This window comes from Dermacentor albipictus, chromosome 1 (genome assembly GCF_038994185.2).
Source record: "Dermacentor albipictus isolate Rhodes 1998 colony chromosome 1, USDA_Dalb.pri_finalv2, whole genome shotgun sequence".
NCBI lineage: Eukaryota > Metazoa > Arthropoda > Arachnida > Ixodida > Ixodidae > Dermacentor > Dermacentor albipictus.
In genome coordinates this window covers 314,906,593-314,931,198 of record NC_091821.1, presented here as the reverse complement: position 1 = coordinate 314,931,198, position 24,606 = coordinate 314,906,593, and the positions used below count along the sequence as shown (strand labels likewise).

Sequence of the window (24,606 nt, the reverse complement as noted above, 5' to 3'; positions counted from 1 at the left end):
GAGGAGAGCTTGGTGAGTGGACTTGAATGCATGAAATTAGGACACTGAATTATTGGTCTGGTGACGCAAGTTTCCTCGACGCATCTCTTTTTAGATAGATCTTGAGAGGAGAAATGACACAATAAATTTTTTTATTATTTCATTTTTTTATTTATTGATACTGCAATCCCCACCGGGATTTTAGCAGGGTGGGTTACAATACATGAGAGAAAATACAACATAATGGCAAATGAAACATATGTACATGCCTAGGTCACAGTCAAGAAAGAATAAAAGAAAAATTAAGCAAAACATTTATCAAATGTGCAAATGAAATAGACGAACACTCAACGTATAAATCATATAGACAGTCACTATAATATAACCAGTTTTGTTTCAGCCATCAAGAAGGGATGCGAAAGCTGACAAAGAGTCTGCTTGAACGATACAGCTGCTGAGATTATTCCAGTCTCTGACTGTTCGTGGAAAAAATTAATACTTGAAAGAGTCATTATGAGAACGAAAAGGTGTTATTGTTAGTTCATGTCTTTGGCGTGTCGAATAACCGGAAGAAAATGTAATCCATTCGCTAACGTCGACTTTATAGTGCCCCTTAACTAATTGATATAAAAATTTTAGTCTCGATGAGCGGTTTCTATCGGATAACGGGATTAGGTTAGCGCGAGCTTGTAGTTCAGTGATTGAGCTACGTCGAAAGTTGTTATAAATGAACTGTACGGATATTGCGCGATTAAAGACAAGGAATCCGGCCGGAATTTATGACACGTGTTCTTTAAAATAAGTAATAATATAACTGCGAGTCGACCTAGTTGGAACCGATTCATTTTTAGAAGAACTTCTTGTGCGCAAAACAAGCAGGGACAAAGAAATCCTTTTCTTTGTCCCTGCTCATTTTGCGCACAATAAATTTTAGAAACTCTTAGAAAAACATTTTCCGCGTTTTTAAGTTCTTAGAAAGCGCTCGTCCTTGTGTTACTCCTTTTCTTTGTCCCTGTTTGTTTTGCGCACAGCAAGTTTTTCTAAAAATTAATAATAGTTTGTTACATTGCAATTTGGTTACGTATTGGTCGGCGATTTGCATAATGTCTACACTGGTGCCATGGACATATCCTCATCCATTTCTATGCGGTCCTCTTTTATTCTTGTTTAGCTATTGCAGGCTATGCATTGTCGGCCATGTTGAGGTCTTTCTGTGATGAAACGTATTCTGCTTCGGTGAAAAAATAGAGCATCTTGTTTTCTTGCGCGCTGGTAACGGTAAGTGCTCTAGACATTTCCGGCTGGTGGTTAGAGGCGCATCCTTGAACCTGTTCCAAGTCTCGCCCACAGAAGCGTCTACTCAGAGGTGTTCTATACTAAACCGCTCGCACTCAGCCGTTGCCAAACTAACTGGAAGGAGGCAGAGAGGGCTCATGTTTTCATGGTCGCGAGGCTCCCATTTCTGTGCTTTCATTCTCTGCGTGTTCTATACACAATCTGGTTTACCGTATTTTTTTCCGATACCACCGGCACAAATAAGTTTGCTTAGCCAATAGGTCCACTTCTATCTTCTATCGCTAAAGTGGTGCAGACCTTGTTCAAGCAAGTCATGGTGTATCATGGCTTAGTTTGGTTTGGTTTGGTTCGGCGTTCCACACTCGCTACGTGGGAGTAGTAGCCGCGGGTCGGATGGGATTAGAAGGACAATTAGTCAACTCTAACAAGAAACGCCCATGAAAAGCTTTGAGAAGATCAAAGTAAAAGTAAGATGACCGAATGTTCCAAGAATTGAGCGAATTCAACAAGATAGAAATTTCTCAACGGTTGCGCAGACATCCCTGGGACGATGTCTAATAGAGGAGGCTCCCAAAAGGAACAGTGATCTTCACAAAGTACACGTGCCACCTGGCACGTCCTCTGCCGTCGCAACCCTGGCGGCTCGTATACGCCCCTAACGAAAGGTGCACTGTCGTGAACCGGCGTACCATTTTCCACGCGGACTTCCGCAGTGCGTGTTCTTTTTTTCGCATGTTATACCACGAAGCCTGACACGGACAGTTCCTGCCAAGGGGAGGGCAGCAGCCCTGCGCGCAGTGAAAAGGGGGAGGTGTAGGGAGATGCCGTGTTAGCGGCCTCACACCAATGAGTGACGACAAGTTCTTTTTAATGTACTAATTATCTATCGTAAAACATCCATTTTTAGGTTCTACTGAAGTTCATGTCCACGAATGGATGGAGCATACGCAGCACGTACACAGGTGGCATGTCCTGTAAAGGCCGCTTCCCCTCCCAAAGAGGAGATAATTTCACGTGTATCTTTCTCTTTACTCGTTGCAGATGAAGGATGATGGTTCAGTGGCCTAAGCAGATGTTAGGGTTAAGAGTATTGATCATGAAATAAACGAAATTATTATTATTATTATTTGTTTTGCACACATATACACATATACACAGGTAACAGGAAAGGGAAAGCGAGGAGCAGGCTGGCAACTGCCACCGGAAGGAATATAAGAGAAAGAACACGTCTGTAACCATTTCAATGCAGAAACGTTGTACTCGACTAAAACGCTACCATTACCGCGTGAGAGAATGAAAGCAACGTGGCAATGATTCGGATATTTCTTGCCAGCTCCAAAGTGAAACAGACTTTGCCTACTGTATCGGGTTTGGCGTGGCTGTTGCTCATGTCTGTGTTCGGCGGATATATTTGTTGATATGGTTATCTTGTTACAACGATGGTTATATGTATGTCGAATGCAAGTATACCACTTCCTTTCTTATATACTTTCTTATACTTCGTATACTTAAATAATATGAATCTAACCCCTTGTTGCATGCTGATCGACAGTATACTGCCAGTAATCGTGCCTCTTTTCTCCATAAACATCCATAAAACGTTAACACGTAATGTCGGCTCAAAGGCACATCTAAAGCGCACCGACTTCGTAATCGAATAGTACGCCACGGCCGCTTGTGTTTGGTTCTGACTTTGTTTACAAACTCATTGTGATGCGACTTGCTCTTGCCTTTCATATTTATGTTCACGAGTGTATAGGACTGCGTTCAGTGGGTTTCTGACCATATGACGTGATTTCTTTACCTTTTCTTACTATATATATCTTTTTTATATTGTTTCTTCTGCTATGCGAAAAGGAGTAGTCGTCACCATTATAAGGTGACTACATCTCTTTCGTTTATTTTCGTTTGAATAAAAAATACGCATTATATTCAGTGGGTTATTTTGCTTACTGCGTTTTCTTTGGTTTTGCCATTTGCTGTATGCCACATGGGTGCCTGCTCATTCTTGGCGAATCTTTCGGAATGAGTGCGTGCCACTATGATACCAGAGGTATACAGACTCCTTAAATGTAGCTGGCTATTTGCCGCACGTCCCTGTACGTGCACCAGCCATCGCCATTCTTCCCTCGACGGGTCTCGCACGTTGTCTTTGTCTCCTCGTGACATCGCTGCATAGACGTCTTACTCTGAGCATCAGTCTGATTTGGCGATATACATTACATGAGGTTGCACGCTGCTTAGAATGAAAATTGTAATTGGGCGCATCGCCATTAGCTCTTAGGGCTTGATACGCACCACTCCACTAAAGCGTAGAGCCCAACATGTGCGTTGGAAGCGTGTGTATATATATATAAACCCTGATGAAGATCGGTCCACCGATCGAAACTGTCGAAATTAAATACTTGTTCTGTTTACCTTGTAGCACCACTCAAGTTCTTTACGTTTGAAAGGTAGCCTGAAGAATCCCTTTTTGCCTACTACATATATATATATTGTTACGGTGAAGTGAAGGAAGACGTTGAATTGGACTAGAGAAAGACGAAGTCTGGCGGTTGCCTGAACGCCATATCCATCATTTGTAAATATAAGTTATTTTACACTCGTGGGCCTGCTTTCTTCCCGCAACATTTTGGTGGAGGTGCGGGGTACAACCACGGAACTTCGCAGCGGACGTCATCTACCTGCTGCCACAATGGCAAATCAACCGACACAAGCGACAACGCCTCGGCAGCCCGTGCCCACGGTCATCCTCACTCACCCACGGGACCCGGGAACATTTTGTGGCACGGACAACGTCGACGTCGAGGACTGGCTTACGATGTACGAGCGAGTGTGCGACAACAACAGGTGGGATCCTACAATGATGCTTGCAAACGTAATATTTTATCTGAAGGGAACTGCGAAGCAATGGTATGACACACATGAAGCTGACCTAACGAGCTGGGATGTTTGCAAAGAAAAAATGCGAGACCTGTTTGGCAGACCTGTCGGTCGTCAGCTGGCAACTAAAAAAGAACTTGCGTGCCGCGCTCAGACGTCCACAGAATCCTATGTCGTGTACATACAGGATGTGCTGGCCCTCTGTCGCAAGGCTGATGACAACATGACCGAGGCAGACAAGATTGGCCATATATTGAAAGGTATTGCAGACGATGCCTTCAATCTCTTGATGTGTAAGGATTGTGCCACTGTGGATGCAATTATTAAGGAGTGCCGGCGCTTCGAACAAGCGAAGGGCCGCCGCGTCACTCAAACTTTCGACCGGTTGCCCAATACCGCCGCGACATCTTCTTGCGAAGACCCGCCGCGGTTCGTTCAGCCCGCAGGACCGGAAGAAATAACGCGCATCGTTCGCCGTGAGCTTGAGGCCATGGCCCCGGCTCCCGTTCGTTCAGACTGTCGGGAAAGCGTACCCGCTATCTCCCTTATACAAGCGGTCGTTCGGGAGGAAATAGCAAGTTTGGGCATTCCATCTCTCTGCTCAGTCCGCCATACCAACACCTACCAAATTTCTCCGACCGCTCGCTCCCGGACGCAAAGCTTTCCACCACTCCGTCGCAACCCAGCTGAATGGCGCACAGCGGATGATAAACCCATCTGTTTTAATTGTTCCGGTATTGGACACATCGCCCGTCATTGCCGCAACCACTGGTCGTCGCCTCCTCGGTGGTCGTCTCCGAGTCACTACAGCCAAGTACCCGACAATCGCACTTTCTCGCCCTATACGCCGACTAGGAACATCAACGCCGACAGTGCTCCACCAAGATCCAGCCGCTCCCCGTCTCCGCAAGGTCGTAGGTCCCGTTCGCCTCTCGTTCACCGCTCTTCGTCCCCTTCTGCAACCGGTCGCTTCGCTTCGGGAAACTAGGCGGTGCAGCTCCCGGAGGTGAAGCTGCAACTCCGACCCGGCCCACAAATCCTCTATTGACCCTGCCTACATGTGGAAACCTGCTGGACATTGAAGTCGATGGCGTTCCTGTTAGATCTCTCGTTGATACAGGAGCGCAGCTTTCAGTTATGAGCGCTGCTCTCCGCAGCAGGCTCAAAAAGGTTCTGACCCCCGCCGTACCGTGCACCGTGCGAGTCGCCGATGGGAGTACGTCACCTGTCCTTGGAATGTGCACAGCACGTGTGACCATTGGGGGCCATTATACCGTTGTTCTATTTATCGTCCTTGAACACTGCCCACACGACCTAATTCTCGGCCTCGACTTCCTTTCGAAGCACTCTGCCCAAATTGACTGCTCCGCAGGTGTTGTACAGTTGGACCTGCCGCTTCCTGCCGACGCAACCACTTGTGCTCCACACCGCTTATGTGCTGCTGAATTTGCAAAGCTGTCTCCACAGGCTGCTACAAATGTCCTGCTGACGCCCTGTCCTCCCGTACCTGATGGCGAGTACGTCCTGTCGCCGCTTACTGACGTGGTTTTGTCGCGTAATATTGCCCTACCGAGCACCTTAATTCGGATCCGCGAAAACTGCGCTCGCGTGCCCATCCTCAATTTTGGGTTCTCGTCACATGTTTTGCCACACGGTATCGCCATAGCGCATATCACTCCTTTGGAAGAATTTCAGATTTCTTTTTTGACCTCTGAATCCTTCCTAAGTACGAACGGACCTTTGTCATCCACTCCTTCGTACTCGACGCCTGCGGACGATGTTTCTAAGATGATCGCCCCCGACCTTCCTTCCGAGCAAACAACAGCTCTTCGTCATCTCCTGTCATCTTATCGGGACATCTTTGATTTGGACGACCGTCCACTTGGCCAGACATCTGTTGTCACGCATCGCATCAACACCGGTGACGCCAGCCCCATTCATAGGCGGCCATATCGTGTCTCGGCAACAGAAAGGGCCATCATACAGAAAGAAGTAGACAGGATGATGGACAAGGACATCATTGAACCCTCCAGTAGCCCGTGGGCATCACCGGTTGTCTTAGTAAAGAAAAAAGACAACTCGTGGCGCTTCTGCGTTGACTACCGTCACCTCAACCGGATTACAAAGAAGGATGTTTATCCCTTGCCTCGCATTGATGACGCTCTTGACTGCCTTCACGGATCCCAATACTTTTCATCAATTGACCTCCGCTCCGGCTATTGGCAGATTAGCGTCGATGAGATGGACCGCGAGAAAACCGCCTTTGTCACGCCGGACGGTCTGTACCAATTTAAAGTCATGCCCTTTGGATTATGCAATGCGCCAGCTACATTCGAGCGCATGATGGACTCTCTCTTGCGCGGCTTGAAGTGGTCTACATGCCTGTGTTACCTCGACGATGTGATTGTGTTTTCGCCGAACTTTGAGAGCCACCTGCGGCGCCTCACAACCATACTCTCCGTGTTTCGCAGGGCTGGCCTTCAGCTAAACTCCTCCAAGTGTCATTTCGGTCGCCGTGAAATTAACATGCTTGGTCATCTCGTCAACGCCGCCGGAATCCAACCTGATCCACAGAAAGTTCACGCCGTGCGAAATTTTCCTGTACCTTGTTCAACGAACGATGTCCGTAGTTTTCTGGGCTTATGCTCTTATTTCCGGCGATTTGTGAAAAATTTTGCGGACATCGCTCACCCTCTCACTGACCTTCTTAAGAAAGACGCCTCTTTCTCTTGGGGACCGCTACAGGAGAAAGCCTTCTCTACCCTGATTGAGCGGCTTACCACTTCCCCCATTCTCTCCCACTTTGACCCTTCTGCGCCCACTGAAGTACGAACTGACGCGAGTGGTCATGGCATCGGCGCTGTCCTCGCTCAGCGTCAACAGGGCCAAGACCGTGTCATCGCTTACGCTAGCCGCCGCCTTTCCACGCCCGAGCGAAATTACTCCATTACTGAGAGAGAATGTCTCGCGCTCGTATGGGCGGTCGCGAAATTTCGACCGTACCTTTTCGGTCGGAGCTTCTGCGTTGTCACCGACCATCACGCCCTCTGCTGGCTCTCCTCTTTGAAGGACCCAACTGGACGACTTGCACGTTGGGCATTGCGCCTACAAGAATATACATTTTCTATTATATATAAGTCAGGACGCCTGCATAAAGACGCTGACTGCCTGTCCCGCAATCCCGTGGATCAACCGGACGATACCGATGCAGACTCGGACATCAGTATTCTGTCCCTCTCCGGCTTCCTCCACATTGGCGACGAGCAGCGCAAGGATCCTGTTCTTCGAACACTTATGGAACGCCTAAGCTCCTCGCCCACTGACCCGTCCCTTCGGATGTTCACCTTGCGCGATGGAACTTTATACCGTCGTAGCGTTCGTCCTGACGGCCCGGAGCTCCTCCTAGTCGTCCCCAAGCACCTTCGACTCACCGTGCTCCAGCAACTTCATGACGCTCCTACTGCTGGACATCTGGGCGTCACTCGTACTTACGACCACCTGCGGCGCCGCTTCTTCTGGCCTGGCATTTATCGCTCTGTGCGCCGTTATGTCGCTTCTTGCGACCTGTGTCAGCGCCGGAAGACGCCTGCTATGCCTCCCGCTGGTTTGCTTCAACCCATTGATATACCTACAGAGCCCTTCTTCCGTGTGGGCCTCGACCTCCTTGGTCCGTTTCCAATTTCCATCAAAGGAAACAAATGGATTGCTGTAGCAACCGATTATGCCACTAGATATGCCATCGCACGAGCCCTGCCAAGCAGCTGCGCTACAGATGTCGCCGACTTCTTACTAAAAGACGTCATCCTGCACCACGGCGCCCCTCGCCAGTTGCTGACGGATCGCGGCCGCTACTTTCTATCGAAGGTCGTTGATGATCTGCTCCGCTCCTGTTCTACAGAACATCGGATTGCTACCGCGTACCACCCTCAAACGAACGGCCTCACCGAGCGACTCAACCGCACACTCACTGAAATGCTCGCCATGTACGTTTCCAACGATCACCGCGACTGGGACGTCGCTTTACCATACGTCACTTTCGCATACAACTCGTCCCGTCACGACACTGCCGGATTTTCACCATTTTTCCTTTTGTACGGCCGCGACCCCACCTTGCCTTTTGACACGTTGCTACCTTCCGCAGTACAGTCACCCAGCACTGCTTACGCTCGCGATGCTATTGACTTAGCCGCCCAGGCCCGAGATGTCGCCCGTCATCGCCTCACAGTATCGCAAGCTTCTCAAAAGCGACGCTACGACCTTCGGCACCGAGACCACCATTTTTCACCTGGTTCCCTTGTCCTTCTCTGGACGCCTTCACGTCGTGTCGGCTTGTCGGAAAAATTACTGTCCCGTTTTTCTGGTCCGTACCAGATCTTACGCCAACTGTCCGACGTGACCTACGAGATCGCCCCACTCGGTCAGCCTTCCGTGCCTCCCAACTTAACCAGTGATGTTGTTCACGTCACCAGGCTCAAGCCCTATGTCCCCCCAATAAGTGAGGCTGTTTAACTTGCACCGGGACGGAGCTCCCCCACCGGGAGGGTGATGTTACGGTGAAGTGAAGGAAGACGTTGAATTGGACTAGAGAAAGACGAAGTCTGGCGGTTGCCTGAACGCCATATCCATCATTTGTAAATATAAGTTATTTTACACTCGTGGGCCTGCTTTCTTCCCGCAACAATATATATATATATATATATATATATATATATATATATATATATATATATATATATATATATATATATATGAATGGTGACGTTGTTCGCCGTTTCTTAGTCTTCCGCTTGCCTGTTACTTGTGTGCGAGCGTTCCCTAACACTTCGAGTCGCCCTTCCCGTTACGCGGCTTCAGCGCCCTCGACCGCCAGTGCACGTCCTACCATCCCGACGGTGGTGGCATTGCGAAATATGCGAGAAAGCAGGGTTTGTGGGATGTACCGTACTTCACGGTCTTGGCGTTGCGGAGACAAAGACGCGTGCTTGTGTGCCGTCGTGTGGCGTGCATCCGCCTTGAGAAATGAGAGACGACGCCCGCCACAGCGACGCGAGCGGCGGGAAGGAACGCGGTCGTGGCGCGCACTTTCTGTCTTTTCTTAGCGCCCGAGCGGCAAGACGTTGACCCTCGGCTTTCCTGACTCCTTTTTCTCTTCTCTCCGCAGCCTGCAAATACTGCTGCCACCTCCACTGCGAGCCCAAGGTGAGAATGGATGCCCACCGCACGACCTTTCCTCACTGCTGCACGTTTATTTATTTCTTTCTTTTCTTACTCCCGCTTTTTTGCATTGCTGTGTTGTGTGTTGTTCTCGCGTTTGTGAGGAAGCTTTCCCGGCTCCGTAGCTGAAAACGTAGCGTTTGCGGGATTATACTCTTTTTCCCTTTCCACAAGCAGTTCTCTTTCTCTCACACACACTGCGTTGCTACGCCTTGCCCACGTCCTGCGGTCCCTTAGCAACACTTCTTTCACGGGCACCTCTTTTTTTTCTTTCATTCTTGTAAGTTACTGCAGGCTAGCACTGTTGCCATGTCGTCCTGTGACTAAGCCATACAACTTCCTACAACGTGTCTTTTATTGAAGTGACACATACCGCCTACGTATATAGCTTATCCGCTAGAACGATAGAGGATTTGGTAGAGCATGTACGCCATCTAAAGACGCATATCAAGAAGCACTTCAATATTCTTATTTCGTCAATCTGTAGGTTTAATGGAACCCAAGACATTACGATAGTGTTTGTATTCGTCTATATCGCCGGCTAAAGGAGGAGTGTCGCTCGCAGCAGGCGTACGTGGCCTTCCTTGCTAAAGCTGCCGGCAGTTTCTTCGCCCGACCGCCACTGGCAAAGGATAACAAAATTCAGTTTCTATACGATGCCGTAACCTTCTATGACAACCATATATGCTGGAAATATAGAATCTACGGTCTCCGAAGAAATTGTTGCCCTGCGATGCGGCTCATTCGGAGACAGCGGAGCGGGCAATGGCCACCCAGTACATGATGTCAGCCTTAACGAGAAGAAAGGGGGTTAACCGAGGGGCCCGCTTTTTAGTAATCATATCATGAGAAGCCAACAAACAAAGACACCAAGGAAAAAATAGGGAAACTTGTACTTGCTAATTGAATTAAAGAAGTGATGAATTAATGGCAAGGAAAGTGGATGAAGAAGCAACTTGCCGCAGGTGGGGAACGATCCCGCGTCTTCGCATTACGCTTGCGATGCTCTAACCAATTAAGCTGCCACGGCGCGGTTTCCCCATCCACTTTCTTGGGTATTTACGTGTTACTACTAGAACTAACCTTGGGAGTGTTAGCCAGCGCCACCACTCGCAGACCTTGGCGGTGCATGTGGAACATCCTTTCTGCCGCAGGCGTCACGAATACATGATCTTTCTGGGTGAAGGCAACTGGTCAATAATCCGACCTCACATCTTCGGAATGATCCCACGATACAGGAACGATCCCACGTCTTCGCATAATGCGGAGACGTGGGATCGTTCCCCAGCTGCGGAAAGTAGTTTTTTCATCCACTTTCATAGCGATTAATTTATCATTTCTTTAATTGAATTAGTAAGTACATGTAATTTCCCCTGTGTTGTCCTTGGTGTCTTTGTTTGTTGGCTTCTCATGATTAATAAAAATCAGGCCCCTCGGTCAACCCCTTCTCGTTGTTACATAACGAGGATCTCGAATACGGCAACATTGATGCCTTCAGGTAGCATGTGCGGGTTCATTGACCAGTTGCCGTCACCCAGAAAGATCATGTACTCGTGACGCCTTCGGCAGAAAGGATGTTCCACATCCGCCGCCAAGGTTTGCGAGTGGGGGCGCTGTCTGACGCTCCCAAGGTTAGTTCTAGTAGTAACACGTAAATATCCAAGAAAGTGGATGGGGAAACCGCGCCGTGGTAGCTTAATTGGTTAGAGCATCGCCAGCCTAATGCGAAGACGTGGGATCGTTCCCCACCTGCGGCAAGTTGCTTCTTCATCCACTTTCCTTGCCATTAATTTATCATTTCTTTAATTGGATTAGTAAGCGAAAGTAATTTCCCCTGTGTTGTCCTTGGTGTCTTTGTTTGTTGGCTTTCATGATATGTCAGCCTTAAGGAAGTTATGCACACAAAAAGTAAAGGAAAGCTTTAATATGCATATTGTAAGGCTAGAAGAAGTTGTTTTCCCTCAATCAGTCATTTCAGCAGTAGCGGAAGCAGTGCTAAAGGAGATAAAACCAAAATACTATTTGTGAAGCTGCAAGGAAACTTAAAGATAAAGAAATAAGGCACATAAAGCATATGTGCCTTATGCTCACAAGACGTCACGTAACCTTGAAAAGGTTGTGAAACAATATGGAGTTGAGGTGGTGTTCTCGGCTTCCGGCAAGCTTGCTGGATTATGTTCGCGCATAGGAAAAAATAGAAATAGGTTCCAAGGGTGCGAAAAAAGAAACACTCACCAATTTCTACGTAGATTGCGGTGTTGAGGTAGTCTATCAGGTGCCTCTTTCGTGTGGCAGACTGTGTAGGCTAAACCGGAAGGTGTGGGAATTTGCGCTTGCGTGAACATGAACTGTTATTTAAGAATAACACAATTAAGTTGGCACCTTCCCAATCTCAGCTGGGCGTGCAAGCGTAAGCTGCTCCTGAAAGAAGTAAAAATCATGTGTCGGTGCCGTGATAGCTGAGCGAGGGAGATACACGAGGCGTACCATATAAAAGAAAAAAGGGAAAGGGACTCAATTAGGTCAGCGATGCCTCAGTTTGCACAGTAGTGAGATGAGGTTTATTGAAGAGCGCAGCAAGGGTGCGTGTTGCCTGAGCAGAAAGTTATTTTTGGTGATATTGGTTTTGCCGCGCACGCGTAGTGGTGTATTTCTGAAAGGTATTTATATGTGGCCTTTGTGGAATAAAAGTTAGTTGCGAGTCTGCGCCTGTCCGTGTGTCATGCTCTCTCGGTGGTCAGTTTAAATTTCCCGCAGTTCAAAATTTTTGCCAGTAATAAAGTAGCCATCAAATCTGATGCCTGTCATAGTACGCGCAGGAACAGCTCAGAAGTGAATTTACGTAACCATATGTTGCGTGTTCAAACAGTCGGCCTTGGCTCCACCGGCAAGAAGCGCCGCGTATAAGGTGAGACGTGAGATGCGAAACTATCAACAAGAAGTCCCGGAGTGCAGTTTGTGTTCATTCATGCACGAGCTTGCTCTGGGATTGTGTGCACATTCAGCTGGGTACTTCAATCTTCACTTCGACATTTTGTTGTTGTATTTGTTTTCCGAATTCTTCTTCGCATGCTGCTTGTGTTATTCTTTCCCGCTGGAAGCGCATGTCTCCAGAAACAGGCGGCAGTGTTGTAAACATCCAACAAGATGTTGATTTGTCGTCACGAAGAAACGTCAGTATTACGACGTAGTATGCGGTTGATACGAAAATGCGTGACTGTAGGATGTGACGCTGTATAACAGAAATTACCGTTGCTAATATCTGCTCTGACTAGTGGCAAACATTCTAAAATGTAAAGACCACTTCCTTCTTTAACGCAGAGACTATTCGGTTGTCACCGTCGACGGGGAGATGTAGCGTAAACACCTGCAATGGGAAGCATTAGGGCACATCATTCTTACGCTCGTCAGGACGTCTCCTTCATCCGTGGCTATTTTAGCCAACGGAGGCCGTTGTCTGCCTGTTAGCAAAGAAGTTCTGGCTTCCTCGACACAGTGCGTGACAAATTTCGATGTTGACAGTGCCATCCCCTCCACTTCTTAGCTTACAGTGTCTTCCTTTCTTTTTCTTTTTTTTTGTAGAGCCCATACTATAGGCATAGCGTTCGTCTTAACTGTCTTTTGCTCTCTTTCCTAAAAAAATATGAAGAGAAAAGTAAACAGAATGTATTTTGGCTTAAAGCAACAGCGCGAATGGTAGTTTTCCAACCTGCCTGCCGCCACCAGGGTGCGCGCTGATTTCGGCATTTGACAGAGGCGCTAAAATTGGAGCCCCGACGGGAAGCCCCCGCAGCATTAAACGTGTGGCGACCGGCCGCATACGATTGAACCCGGAAACGGGAGCCGAACGTTTTTGGAGCGGGCCTGGAAGGTACTAGAACAGCTGGACCTCGTTATAACGCTACGCGGTGTCAGGATTGGGGGCTCAATCCCATCGTCCGTGGTCCTTTGCCAAGATTGGAGTACGGCATGAATTCGGAGGTAGCTGGCCCATGCCGTCGTCCAACTTATTTACGCTGAGATCGTTGATGAAGTGAAGAACTGCTTCTCATCGAGAACGAGGAAAAGGGGGTTTATTTACAGAAATTAAATCAGTCTAACATGACTGCTTGAGAAAAAGAGTATCAGTCCAACATGACTGCATGAGAGAAGTGACTCAGTCTAACATGACTGCTCAAGAGAAGTGTCTCAGTCTAACATGACTGCTCAAGAGAAGTGTCCTCAGCATTCGCACAACCACAGTTTTTATACACTCGATCCGCCGGTCCTACGACGCGGCGACTGTTCGTTTCCTCATCACCAACTCGCCGCTGCTCTGCAGAACAGTTTACGTACACAAAGGCAACCGCGCTCTGATGCCCGACGACGGCGTTGGCGGGTGCCGTTCCGGGAACTATCGTTGCCGATCGAGGGTCGCTCGTTGTTCCGTGCCACTCCGAACCGTGAGAAGCACAAAAATACGTCGTTCCCGCGGCAGCTTGTCCATGCGTGTCAAATCAGCTCCGCGTTGGGGAACTCCGGAATCATTGTTCACGCACCGAACTAGTTCCGTCACAATGTCGAAGGGGCTGGAGGAAGGCGGCGGATTCCAGCGCAAAGGTCGCTTCTTTGAACGCCTCCCAGCTGCAGCCACGGAGAGGGAGAGGTGCGCGTCGTGTCGCCCTGTCGTAACTGTGTGGCAATCTTGTTTCGCAGCACGCCATTCTTGACAGCGCCTCCATGGCCCGGAAAGTCTCGACTGTCTAGCGCTGACAACCGCTAGGCAGGAAGAGAACGGCTGCTGGTCAGGGGGGGATTGATGTCTTGGCTCGCAGCGACCACTTGTGCATTGATGTCACCGCCCCAAAACATCCAACAAGGACAGGCAACTGCAACATGAACCCCACAACACGGCTCTGCGCCGAGATGACGTGCATTGGCTCTCACTTTAGACTCGCTAGGCTTCAAAAAAACAACAACAACATAAGTGCAGAAACAAAAAAAAAATGCTACATTTCGCTATGTCAATTTCTGAAGCAAATTCCTGCTGACACATTCAGCAATCATGGAGGGAATCCTGCCAAATGAGAGGGGATCTTCTTCGCTTAATAAAATTAACACTAGTAACCCTAAAATTTAGGCGGGACCTCCAAACGCAGAATTCAAATTAGCCTGCTCAAACCATCCGCATTGCTATGCAACTTTCCCTTCTTATATCTAACGGAGAAGTTGTACTCTTGGAGAGTGAGGCTCCATCGGAGCAAGCGGCCGTTTTTGTGTGACATTTGATTGAGCCACGTCAGAGGACAGTGGTCGGTCTCGAAGATGAACTTCGCTCCGTACAAGTAACACGACAACTTCTGGGCGGCCCAAACCAAACAAGCGCATTCCTTCTCTGAAGCGCTGTAGGCTTCCTCTCTTACATTTAGTTTACGGCTGGCGTAGAGGATAGGATGCTCCTCGTTATCGTCGCCGACCTGACTAAGTACCACGCCCATACCTCTGTCGCTTGCGTCGCATTGAACTATGAATTCCTTTGTGTAGTCTGGCGCGCGAAGCACAGGGCGAGAAACCAATAGCGTTTTCAAACTTTGGAAAGCGTTCTCTTTGTCCTTATCCCAGTGTACGTTACTCGGTGCTCCCTTTCGGAGGGCGTCTGTTAATGGACTTGCCAATTGCGAGTAATTCGGAATGTACCGTTGATAGTACTCCACAAGTCCCAAAAATGAACGAAGGTCCGTTTTCGTGCGCGGCTGAGAAAATTCTCCAATCGTAGTTATTTTCAGCTCAGCCGGCCGTCTCATGTCCTGACCGACAACATGGCCCAGATAAGTAACCTGCGAACAACCAAACCTACACTTTTCCGCTTTCATCGTTGAGTCGACTTTAAACGTACGAAGCCTCGCATTCTTGTCGTAATAGAATTTGGCGTTCCTTTGAGCTATTTCCATGTTCTTTCCGACTAGTTCTCGGGTTGCGCTTAGCCGTTCCAGTAAATTTAGCACGTATTCAACCACTGTTGGACTCTCCCCTCTTTCCTCCCACATCTCTCTTAACATTCTCAGTGGAGACCGGAGTGTCCTCCCATACACTAGTTCTGCTGGTGAGAACCCTGTCGCCTCATGTGGAACTGTTCGCAAAGCAAACAAAGTTGCCGGCAGACAGTTCTCCCAGTCCTCCTTGTGCTCGTAACATAGCGCACGCAAAACTCGCTTAAGCACCGAATGCCACCTCTCTACAATGTTTGACTGAGGGTGATAGACAGAACTGTGTATTAACTTTACCCCGCACTTTTGCAAGAATGTGGAAGTCAGTGCGCTCGTGAATACTGACCCTTGATCTGCCTGAATTTCGGCTGGAAACCCAACTCGTGCAAACACTGTCAAGAGCGCGTCTACTACTTCGGTGGAGCTGAGCTCTTTCAAAGGGATTGCTTCTGGAAACTTGGTAGCCGGACACAGCATGGTAAACAAGTACCTGTAGCCTGATTTTGTTTTTGGAAGAGGCCCTACCGTGTCTATTACAAGTCGTCTGAAAGGCTCTGTTATTAAGGGGACTACCTTCAGTGGAGCTTTCCATGTCTCTCCTGGTTTACCAGAACGCTGGCAGGCGTCGCATGATCTTACAAAGTTTTCTACATCCTTGAAACAGCCAGGCCAGTAGTATTCCATAAGCAATCTTTCCTTTGATTTGTTTATGCCTAGGTGGCCGGACCACCCATTTCCATGACAAAGACTCAAAAGGTCCTGCCTATACTTAGTAGGTATGACTAACTGATCTAAAATCCTACCCTTTCGATCTCTGTAATGCCGATACAACAATCCTCCTCTCTCATGTATCGTTACGTTGCGCCTAGCAATGCCTTCTTTAGCTGTGTCATGTAATTTTGCTAAGCTCTCATCATTCTTTTGCTCAGCTGCCAGTGACTCTCTATCCACGCGTAAGAGTTGATCAAAGTTCTTTGAGGCCGGTGATAATAACGACCCTGTCTCGCTTGTGAGCGCGTCTGCTTTCTCTTCCTGCAGGCTAGAACTCTGACACTCTAGTGCTACGCTCTCATTGAGCTGGTCAGCTGGCAGGCTCTCCTCAACTGTTCTTTTGTCCCTCGGGCCTAGCTCGGATTCGGGTATTGAAGTTATTCCCTTTTCTGCTTCCGCTGGAGGAGCTTGAGCATTTTCAGCCGAAAGCGCCGCGATCTTACGAGCTTGGCCTCGGGTCAATGCCTGTACTATGCCCTCTCCCAGTTTGAGCCCTCTGTCACGCAGTAACTGATTCGAACGATTCGAAAAGATGTAGGGATACTGCAGTGACAAAAAGTTGGAAACTGCAGCCTCAGTCTCTAGCTCCCCGAATGGTCCACTGATTTTGACTTTGGCCATGGGCAGACACACGCTGTGTTCTTCTACAACCTGTTTTATCCATGCTACTTCTCCGGTGAAGTCATCTACCATCACGTAAGACGGATGGACAATGTCCAGCGTGGCGGCACTGTCTCTTAGCACTCGGCATGGTTTTCCGTTAACTTGCAGGTCGTGGAGATATGGACTTAAAAGTTCCATATTCTCATCTTTTTCCTCCACGTAGGAAAAAACTACGCTAGGCTTCTCGCAGTTTACAGCTATATGTCCCAGTTTGTGGCATTTGTAACAGCGAATTGGTCTAACAGATTCGAATTTTCTTTTCTGTTCTTTTTGTGCGGTTTCTCCGTTAAGTTTCTCCTCGCTCTTTTCTGCGGGCTTTTCCGCCATGTCTACAGGCTCTGATCGTCTAGTTTGCGCACCCTTTTTGAACGGAAATGGTTTCCGCGGTCCATTTCGACCGTCCCAGTTTCCCTCCTCGGCGTTCAACTTTCTACGGGTTGCGTACTCTTCGGCTAATTCAGCCGCCCTTTCCACAGTGTTTACATTACCTCTGTCTTGCACCCACAGTTTCACAGCTTGGGGGATGGTTTTGTAAAACTGCTCTAGACACATGCATTCAATGATCATGTCTCTGCTGTCGTACGCTTCCGCGCTTTTAAGCCACTCGACTAGGTTGGCCTTCAAGCTATATGCAAACTCCGGATAGCCCTCGCTATCTTTCTTGCCTGTGCTCCTAAACCTTTGCCGAAAAGCTTCGGCTGAAAGGCGGTATTTCTTCAGGAGACTAGCCTTAACTTTTGCATAATCATATGCATCCTGCACACTCAGTCTGGCGATTACTTCCGCCGCCTCACACGGCAACATAGACAGCAACCGCTGTGGCCATGTACTCGGGCCGAAGTTCATCTTTTCGCAAGTCCTTTCAAAATTGCATAGGAACAAGCCTATGTCGGTCTCGACCTCAAATGGCTTTAATAGCCTGTCCATGCGGTACGATTCTGCCTCACTTGATCGTCCCAGAGCGCCTTCACTTCCTTGAGGCAACTCCAAACGTTTGCTTTCAAGTTCAAGTTGCATTTTCCTTAACTGAAACTCGCGATCTTTATCGCGTTCCTCTCTCTCTCGCTTTTCTCTTTCTCTTTCCCGTTCTTCTCTTTCTCTTTCCCGTTCTTCTCTTTCTCTTTCCCGTTTCTCTCTCTTTTTGAGAAGTTCCATTCCCATTTCAATATCTTCCTCACTGGCCTGATTGGAAATTAGCTCCAATAATTCCGATTTGAGCATTTCCTTGCGTACATCTAGGCCCAGTTCCTCACCAACAATCAACAACTCGTCTCTCAGCAGTGTCCTTAACTCCATGACTGCTGCTTTACTGCCTTGATTCTGCTCTCTAAATCTAGCTAGGAAAACACAACCTAGCTAACACACAACAATCTAGCTTCCCTACTGTTCTAAACAGAACAACCCCAAAATGAAGCCTAGAGAGTCAAAGCAAAAACCAAGCACTCACCGCAGATACAGCACCATGTCGCAAAGTCCATCTCACCGCTGTCAGCCAGTTGTCAGGATTGGGGGCTCAATCCCATCGTCCGTGGTCCTTTGCCAAGATTGGAGTACGGCATGAATTCGGAGGTAGCTGGCCCATGCCGTCGTCCAACTTATTGACGCTGAGATCGTTGATGAAGTGAAGAACTGCTTCTCATCGAGAACGAGGAAAAGGGGGTTTATTTACAGAAATTAAATCAGTCTAACATGACTGCTTGAGAAAAAGAGTATCAGTCCAACATGACTGCATGAGAGAAGTGACTCAGTCTAACATGACTGCTCAAGAGAAGTGTCTCAGTCTAACATGACTGCTCAAGAGAAGTGTCCTCAGCATTCGCACAACCACAGTTTTTATACACTCGATCCGCCGGTCCTACGACGCGGCGACTGTTCGTTTCCTCATCACCAACTCGCCGCTGCTCTGCAGAACAGTTTACGTACACAAAGGCAACCGCGCTCTGATGCCCGACGACGGCGTTGGCGGGTGCCGTTCCGGGAACTATCGTTGCCGATCGAGGGTCGCTCGTTGTTCCGTGCCACTCCGAACCGTGAGAAGCACAAAAATACGTCGTTCCCGCGGCAGCTTGTCCATGCGTGTCAAATCAGCTCCGCGTTGGGGAACTCCGGAATAATTGTTCACGCACCGAACTAGTTCCGTCACAATGTCGAAGGGGCTGGAGGAAGGCGGCGGATTCCAGCGCAAAGGTCGCTTCTTTGAACGCCTCCCAGCTGCAGCCACGGAGAGGGAGAGGTGCGCGTCGTGTCGCCCTGTCGTAACTGTGTGGCAATCTTGTTTCGCAGCACGCCATTCTTGACAGCGGCCGTAAGCGCAGCCTAAACACTACTGCGTGTCGAGGTGGATGCGAAGAGAGGGTACAGGAGAAAGTGGTCGCTTGCCGCCTTGACCACATTCGGTTCTAAATCCTCGGTGATCCGACCGTTCATGCTTTGGAGTATAAATTGTGTAAATACAGTTTCATCGCCTCATATGCCGGTTCTGAATGTTTTATTTAAAGGTGACCGGGAAATTCGTAGACGGGACTTTCCTTCCTTTTTTTTTCAGACTTCGTTTCCTCTTCTTCCCACCAGCAAACCTGTAGACATGAAAACCAGACTACGATGTATAGAGGGATGCCGAACTTAATAGCAGGGTATACGTAATGAAGTAGGATAGGTAGCACATACTATGGCTGCTAATCATGAAATCCCCACAGCTCCGCTTAGCTAGAGAACAAGAAACGTTATAACGCCAGACAGACGGCTGTCTTTGCGAAGGAATTGGGTATGACCGAAGTAGTATAGCGCGAAAGTAACGCGTTACAAGAGCGAGAGATTCGCACAGCTAGGGACGGCCCACACTCTGCACGGGCTGACCGCGTTTGGAGTTTGTTGGTTCTGCGGTCCTCGTGAAGCACGCACGCATTGCGCGCGAGAACGGCGGGCCGCCGCGAGCTGTGAATGAAACGCGGGCACCGGTGAATTAGCGGCGCACCGTGCCCTTCGTTCTCTTCGTCCGGGCCTGTGTTGCGCTTTCGCGGCTGTCCCCAGGGCGGACGTGCGCCCTCACCAACGCGAAACGCTGAACCGCGACCTCTTTCCTCCATGCAAGAGATCGCCTTGTTCAGCCCCAACCTTCTGAGAGGAGAGCCCTTTATCTGCATTCATCATTCCTGCAGCCTATTACTGCGCATTTTTTTTCCCCTCTGATTTCTTATAGTTTGCTCTCGTTGGCTTAGGCATTCTTCAAAAGCGCCTCCTCCAACCATCCCTCCTCTTCCGTCGAGATTTCCCTTGACGACTGAGAACCCCGCGTTTTTATTTTGGGCACAGCCGGCGGCGCCGACACTGTGTGGGAGACACGGCTGGAACTCGAGGAAGTGGCGCAAGAGGGAAAGGGTGAAAACCCTGTTCCCTCTCTCTCACCTACCGGGGCCTGAATGAAGCTCGGGCTGTGGACTCTTTGCCTTTCGCACGAGCGGAGAAGGTGGCAAAGGACTGCTGCTCTTGGTTGTCGAGTCGGGAGATGAACACCTTTGGACGCGAAGTTATCTCGCATGCAGCTCTCTTGCTGATTTGTTTTCTCTCCCTCCGCTCTATCTCCCTCTTTCTTGCACCTATCTTTGTTCCTAGCTGGCGGATAGCCTACTCATGTCCCTCATGCGGATTATATAGTGCAGCGTTATGCTAGTGTTCGGCACAGAACACCCTGACGCATCCTTTCGTCGCCTGCCCCGCTTCTCTTCCATCTTCTGCGACGCCAAGTTGCAGCCTTTCATGGCTGACTCCAGTCTTGGATTTGTTTGTACACTTACGTAGCCTAAGCACACTCGCTCTCTCTTTGCTTTTCCTCTGTGTGCAACATTACTGCTACTTTGAAGCATCTGATCATCGCGTATACAACGACCGCGTTTATATGAAATCTGACAGCTCCCATAGAGAGCGATAAAAACAGACGCGCCAGTCATATCTTCGCTCGCCTAAAGAGGGAAAATAGTCGGACCAATAATAATAATAATAAAGACGGCGGTGCCGGCAGTGTCGTCCTTTTTTCTTCTCTGCGCCGTTAGCGCTGAGCGCCATCAGCGCTCGACAACCTTCATATACCCCCCCCCCCCCCCCCCCTTCGTCATCCCGACCCGTTTGTGGGATTACAGTGCGGCGCCCGTGTTCGTGCCTCCAAACCGCGGCGGGACTTTTCTGCCGTCTGTGTGCTCGCTCTATTTCTTTTCGGCCCCCGTCTCCCCAACTCGCGCCCGTCCCTCACTCTCACGCTCTCTTCCATATCGCGCCGAGTGGCTGCGTTCTTTTTCTCTCGGCTCTTGCTTCTCTGCACGGCTTTGTTTCGCACTCTCACCTTGCGCTCTCCCATGCACTTTTCTTCTTAACTACCCCCTCCCTCATTTTCCCCCTTACCCACTGCGTTTTGCTGGTGGGGCATCTCTTCTTTCCGAGTCCTCTCCCTCTCTGTATTTTTAACCTTTTGGGCGGCGAAGAGAGCGCGAGCCGCCCCCTCCAAGCCGGGGTTCCGGGCCCCGGTCCTCTTCGTCTCGGGTGCCGCACGCGGTGCTGTGCGCTAGTTTCGTGCTGCTCGGAGTCGCCCGGTTTTTCCCGGCGGTGCGTGCACTCACACACACACGCGGATGCTCAAGTTCGTCGTGAGCGGGAGGCAGGGCTCGCCGACGTCTAGGGTGAGCCGTGCCATTACTCCTCTGCTTAACATTAATTTCTGGGTTTAACTTTACCTAATTTAGCTAGACGGCGGTTTTTGTTCGCGCCCGTTTTGTCGCGGCATGCGTCGCTTGATCGATCTGGACGCGCTGATCACACCTTTTTTTCTTCCGTCTTGCGCTAGCGAGAGGTACAACATTTCACTTCCTTGACCATTTTACAGATATCTAGCCGCGTGTGCAAATGATGCCATCGGCGAACGGATAAGAGGGCACGGGCAGGGGGTGGTGAGAAGACGGGTTGCGCTGACAGATGCGCGTGACACAGTGGTCATGTGCGTCGTGTTGTCGCACTTTTCCGCACATATGTATGAATTTAATGGTGTATATGTAGTCACCGCCTTACCTGATGTGTTCTGGAGCGCTTTTCTCGACGATGTAATATATTTAAGGCCCATGCAATGCTCACTTATTCCTTGCGTCACTCCATCCACCCAGCCTCATTTGCCTATTTACTGCACAGATATCATCTTCAGAGAAAGCTGTGTGGCTCGGACACCCTTTAATTATGAGTGTGCATGAAACGCAGAAACGCTCTCCCTACAGGCATGCGGCGAACTTATTTCTGCAATATTTATTGAAGTTAAAAGAAAAGATTTAAAGAAAAAAATATATGTCGGGAGCAGCTTTCTTATTTAGACTGTCGTACTGTACAAAAGTAAGTGAAAATGGAGACATTTCAAAACATTTAAGACATTTGCTATTTTAATTACCCCGTAAATTGAAATAGAAACTGGCTGAACGCTTAAATAGACAATATTTACGATATGTGGGAAATGCAACGCTTAAATAGACAATATTTACGATATATGGAAAATGCATCCTTTTGGTGTGAGCTTGAAAATGTCATGTTCGCAGTGTAGTAATCTGTGTTGTATTCATTTTCGGTGCGCAGAGTCTGCGCGCCGAATGGAAGTCAGCGCTGTACGTCGGCTAAATTAGTTAATGCGCTCCACCGACAATCCTGAATGGCTTCTGTGGTGAGAAATTGCTTAAGAAACACCACTTTACTGCAGCGTATCCTGTTAGACGCTGAATGTTGTCGAAATTATAGCTCAGCAGGAACCGCCTGGAAGCATTACTGATACCCACTGACTAACAGCCGAGTGACGTTTCTAGCCGGTGCGTATACTTTAGGTTAGGGCTCTCAAAATTACACAGCACACGTGTGCTGCTCAATTTCGAAGTGGAGAGGGGGTTTTCTCTGCACGTCGACCTCCAAGCGGCCGCGCACGGGGAGGAAGATCGCGTCACATATGAAACTGTACCGCGCGAGTCATTTGCCGCGGGCTCCATTCGTCACGCGTGCGAGACGTCAGCGGCCGTCACCGTCAGCCACGCCGACGACGGGCACGCACATACTGGGTCATTCTTCCTTGCGGCTCGGCTGCGCCGCCGAGCCCTCGCGCGGACTGCTGCGTCCTCCCCTGTCTTCGGTGTCCTTCGCCTCTTTATTATTTCGGTATATCCGAGGGGGACTCCCTGTTTATGCGTTCATCGCTTCCGCTTCCTCCTCGGCGCCCTGTGATGTGCGCTGTCACCGGCTCCCCCTTCCCTGGGCGCCATCGCCGCGATGGCGGCACACGGCGGCGGCGGTGTCTTGTGTCACTGTGTGTCGGAGGGCGACGCGGAGCTGCTCTGAATTCCGTGAGCGTACTACGAGGCCGCGGTAAGGAGGGGGAGACCTTGCCTCTCGTCGCTTCTGCCGTTTTCTCCTTCTCTCTTTTCATTTCGACTCTCTTGCTTTCTTCATCGCATCTTCGACCGGCTTGAACACGCGTCACGTAGCCGCTGCTGGGGGGGTAACGTGGGTTTGTGCGGCCTTTAATCGGCAGGAAGCCACGATGAGGGCGTGGGTCCTGTTCGACGCACCACTGGTTGCAGCAGCGCTTTCGTCGATACGTGTTCGCTGACTCGTGACAGCACCACGCGCGCTGTGTAGCTCGTGAGCGCTGCTGCTATGCGGATGAACCAAGGGCCTGTAAAAGCAAGAAATGCGTGAGTTGGAAAACACGCGCAACAGACGGGATGAAATTATGCACCTCTTTTAGAGAAGCGTTCAGCGAGGCTTCTCCGAACGTGATATGCGAATCGCTGCACACTTTTTATCGCGAGCTAGCGCTATGCTGATCATGCGGCTGTGCCGCTGGTGTTCTTTTGCCTGTTGTATATATGTAAGTTCAGCACGGCCAGGCACAACCGGTCGTTACCCTGTTGTTTCTTTATACTCACTGACCCTTCTTGTAAATGTTCTGCCACAGTTGCGTGGCGAAAGACGAGAGGTCTCGCGTTACTAGGCCACGCACCCGTATCGGACCATCAACAAGGCATCCGCTGCGGGCTGACGGCATCGTCAGTTGAGAGACGCCCACCGTTGCCGAATGCATAACCGCTTGAGTCAGCCTATTACGCCGTTTTCGGAGTCCTTGAGCGCTACGCCGTATGCACAACGCTCGTGAGCCGCTATTTTAGGTGGCACCGACTGCGCCTGTTGGTCTTGGCAAATGTGGTATTGGGGCTTCGCCGCAGCGGTTTCTTGTTTAAGCGGCCGCCTTGTTTTTCTTCGGCTCGAACTCGCTGATCAGCCGTGGCGAAGCTACTAGGGCGCCTAGGTGTTGCGGTTAAGGCTTGGACGCGAGGAACAGGGCCTCGGCTTTGGGTCGGTGAGTGTCAAAACCTTCTCTTTGAGCTTCAGAGACTCGTGGGGTGCCGTAGGTGTCACCGGGAACCATTCACAATAACGTGCCTTGTGCTGTTCTGCGAATCGCGCAAAATATTCCTTCACTTGATTGTAGAGAAACCTTAGAATATTCGACTTAGCCGCGAAGTGACCACCACTGATCGGTGTCTGCATTCTATTCATCATCAATTTCATTTGTTCAAATAAGCAGTTTCTAGAGAGTCAGTTGAACCTATCAAAACCTTTCTGCGATGGGACGCGCTGAGTGTCGCTAGTTCTCTCTCTCTCTCTATTTCTTGAAAATTGGGAATGCGAATCTAAGGAATACACAAGTGGGACTTGTAATCAATCGAGATTCCTTCACGCAATTAGGGCACTGGCCAGATTGTCGTATTTTTTCTCCTGTTTTCTACCTATGCCAATAGTAAACGAGATCAATTGATGT

At 49.4% G+C, this 24,606-nt stretch overlaps 1 protein-coding gene across 6 annotated transcripts in view; it reads left to right on the top strand.

The window, feature by feature from the left end:
* by (focal adhesion protein tensin) overlaps positions 1 to 24,606 on the top strand; it is a 354,735-nt gene that overhangs the window by 172,986 nt on the left and 157,143 nt on the right. For 5 of the 6 annotated variants that reach the window (XM_065435184.1, XM_065435202.1, XM_065435175.1 and 2 more), the window contains one exon: positions 9,320 to 9,357. In XM_065435184.1, coding sequence (XP_065291256.1) covers positions 9,320 to 9,357 — 38 coding nt within the window. Of the gene's footprint in view, positions 1 to 9,319; positions 9,358 to 21,289; positions 21,443 to 24,606 lie in introns of those variants that run through there. The other variant, XM_065435224.1, reaches the window with a different exon arrangement.